Below are 3,091 nucleotides of genomic sequence, written 5' to 3' on the forward strand. Positions count from 1 at the left end.
TGCATCATTGCTTCACGATATTGCTTCCTTGGAAATAAGACACTTCAATTCCCAGGAGCCAAAAGAGCCACTTTTTGTACTGCACCGGTAAGGTCACTTTAACACTTTATTCTTGAAATAAATCCTTCACCTGTCAAATCAGCGATAAATAATGATAAATGCCGTCGTCATGGCAACCTACTGCGTATAACAAAAACAAAAAGAAAAATTCATCCTCAAAGACCCATTCGTTAGCTGCTACTGTCTTTTCTTTCTCTTATCTTCATCCTCGCTGGCTTTACACAATTATTATAATACCATTCTACAATATGTGTGAAGAGGGGTGGCTATGCACGTTTGTGTACGCATGTTTGTGTACTTTCCTCTCCTATATCTATTCAAGCACTCAATATGTACCGTTTCTTTCTTCTTCTTCTTTATCTTTAATCTGCACTAAACGTACACCAAATCAACTTCCATTTCAGAGTCGTTTGAAAATCGAACTAAATACGATGTAAATCAACATTAATTTCAAAATATTTTACTTTCAAAAACTGTTTTATTATTACTTCTAATTACACTTCATTTACTTTGATTATTAAAACCTGCACCAAATTTGAATCTATGCTAAATTTGCACTCATTCAACTGTTATTTTAAAGTAATTCAAAATTCACACTAAATCATCATCTTCATCATATCTGTTTTCCACGCTGGCATGGGTTGGACAGTTTGACAGAAGCTGGCAAGCCAGAGAACTGTACCAGGCTCCAGTGTCTACTTTGGCATGGCTTCTAAAGCTGGATGTCCTTCCTGTCCCGGATGCCAACCATGTCCCAGAGTGTACTGGGTGCTTTTTTTATGTGGCACCCGCACCAGTGGGGTCACTTAGTAACTTGTAAGACAAAGACCCCTCAACTGAGAGGTGGAGTAATATTGAGGGAGGTAGTTTTGTGCCAGTTGAGAGGTCAAAGTGTAATAGAGGGATAGAAATAGATATCTTGCTATAGAAGAGATACTTGGATGCCCCATGGACCTAAATCTAATTTTGAAATATTTTACATTCAAGAATTCTGGTTATTTTGGTTTCTAAATCTACACCAAAACAATTCTTAACAATTTTCATTTTAACATCTTTTAAAATGTAAACTAAACCAACAGTGAATCAACACACACATACTAGACGACCAGTTAATCATTCTCTTTTACTTGTTTCAGTCTTTTGACTGCGGCCATGCTGGAGTACCGCCTTTAGTTGAGCAAATCGACCCCGGGACTTATTCTTTGTAAGCCTAGTACTTATTCTATCGGTCTCTATTGCAAGTAAAAATGAAATATATCAGGAGGCAAGAAGGTGGACAAGATCTAATTACTTCAAGACAAATTGAAGGAGTTATCTACTGAGAAGGTAGCAGTTGGAAAGTAAATATTTTGAGACATGTCTTTCAGAAGTTGGCTATCTGGATCTTTTATTTAAACTGTGTAAGTCATAAAATAATAGAGAAAACTTCTCGCTTAAATGCAGCCTGCAATATAAGTTTAAACAGAATGATTCATGTTTATATGATACTGCTTACTCCAGAATGCTCCATCTAATTTTCAACATAGTCAAACAGGATTCTTTTTTAAAGAAGAATAACTAATGTTCATTGATAAACTTCTCTGAATATTTGTAGGAATGGATTTACTGATTAAAGCAGATCTTAAATTTATTTACAGTTAGTCCATTGTAAGATTTTAAACCATTTTATTGTCTTTCTGTACTCCAGCTGAATAAACTAACACTTCTGAAAAGCACTTGCCATTGAGAGGGCAATTATTTGTAGCAATGAAATTGCAGATAAGTGGAAAAGCAGTATTATTAATATCAGGGAGTTCATTTTAAAGTGAAATGGTCAAGAGAACAAACAAAATTTTAATAGCAAGAATAGCTAACTTTAACTGAGTCTCTATTAAAGATTTTGTAATATATATGACTTATTGGAAAGTGAAAAGAGATTAAATTTAAGAATATTTTAATCTCATTTTTCCAAATGATTTCCCTTCCATGATTCTAGTTATCTTGCACACCTGTGTTTTCCTTTATCTTTTACTTGTTTCAGTCATTAGGCTGCAGCTATCTTGGGCATCACCCTGAAGAATATTAGTCAAACGAATTGACCCTGTTATATTTTTGGTTCTTAAAGCTTGGTACTTATTCTATTAGTCTCTTTTTCTGAACCACTAAGTTATGTGGACAAAAACACCTGTTGTCAAGAAGTAGTGGGGGCTGATCATCATCATCACGATCCCTGCATGAATAATTAAAAACAATGTGAATAGCTAAGTATCACATTTGATGGAGTAATCTGAATGCTAAAGGGTCAAAGCCATTGTCCAGTTTAGCAACCACCTCTAGGAGCTCTTGAGTGTCTCTTGTCGGAGGTGTCCACTCAGTGGTAAGCTTTAGGACCAGGTCTGTCCTGCCTGAGGATGGTTTACTTTCTGCTCATCACAAATCCATGAGCCATTGTGTCCTGCTTTCTTGCTCTCTTCCCATCTTGTCTCAAAGGGTCTAAGAATGTCGTGATTTTTCTTCTCCTCATCTCAATAGTAAACAAGGTAAAAAAAAAAGCACACTTTGACATTTCAATAAATTTAAAGTCTTCTCCTCCTCCTCCTCCTTTTTCTCCCCCTCTCTCTACCTTTCTATCCTTCTCTTCATGTCCTTCCTACCATTCTTTTGTATTTGTCTTTTCTTTTTCTTTTTCTCTTCCTCTTTTTCCATTTTCTTTTGTTTTTTTTTTCTCCTTATTCTTTCTGCCCTTTTTTCCTTCTCTTTTCTTTGCCTTCTTTTTTCCTAACTTAAGAGACCTTGGATGATAAGAGGCATGTATTTTATTTCAAATATTTTCTCTTTACCATTTTTTTTTTGTTTCTTGCTTTTTGTTTTTCTTTTCTTTTCTCTTCTTTTTTTTTTAATTCAAAATACAAAAAAGCAGAATAAATGTTGTTTTAAGAATATTTAAAATAAAATGAAAGAAAGAAAGAAAGAATGACTTATTAACTAGATTAGAATAGGGATGGTGGGGAAGGAGGTGGAGAAATTGCATAAAAATTTGAAGATTGAAACA

At 34.6% G+C, this 3,091-nt stretch overlaps 1 protein-coding gene across 1 annotated transcript in view; it reads left to right on the plus strand.

Annotated features, from left to right (window-relative positions):
• Positions 1 to 3,091, plus strand: part of LOC106884137 (alanyl-tRNA editing protein Aarsd1) — a 380,618-nt gene that overhangs the window by 341,322 nt on the left and 36,205 nt on the right. The window contains exon 10 of the mRNA XM_052974125.1: positions 2 to 87. Within this exon, the coding sequence (XP_052830085.1) occupies positions 2 to 87 (86 nt within the window). The remainder of the gene's footprint in view (position 1; positions 88 to 3,091) is intronic.

The sequence above is a fragment of the Octopus bimaculoides genome, chromosome 17 (genome assembly GCF_001194135.2).
Source record: "Octopus bimaculoides isolate UCB-OBI-ISO-001 chromosome 17, ASM119413v2, whole genome shotgun sequence".
NCBI lineage: Eukaryota > Metazoa > Mollusca > Cephalopoda > Octopoda > Octopodidae > Octopus > Octopus bimaculoides.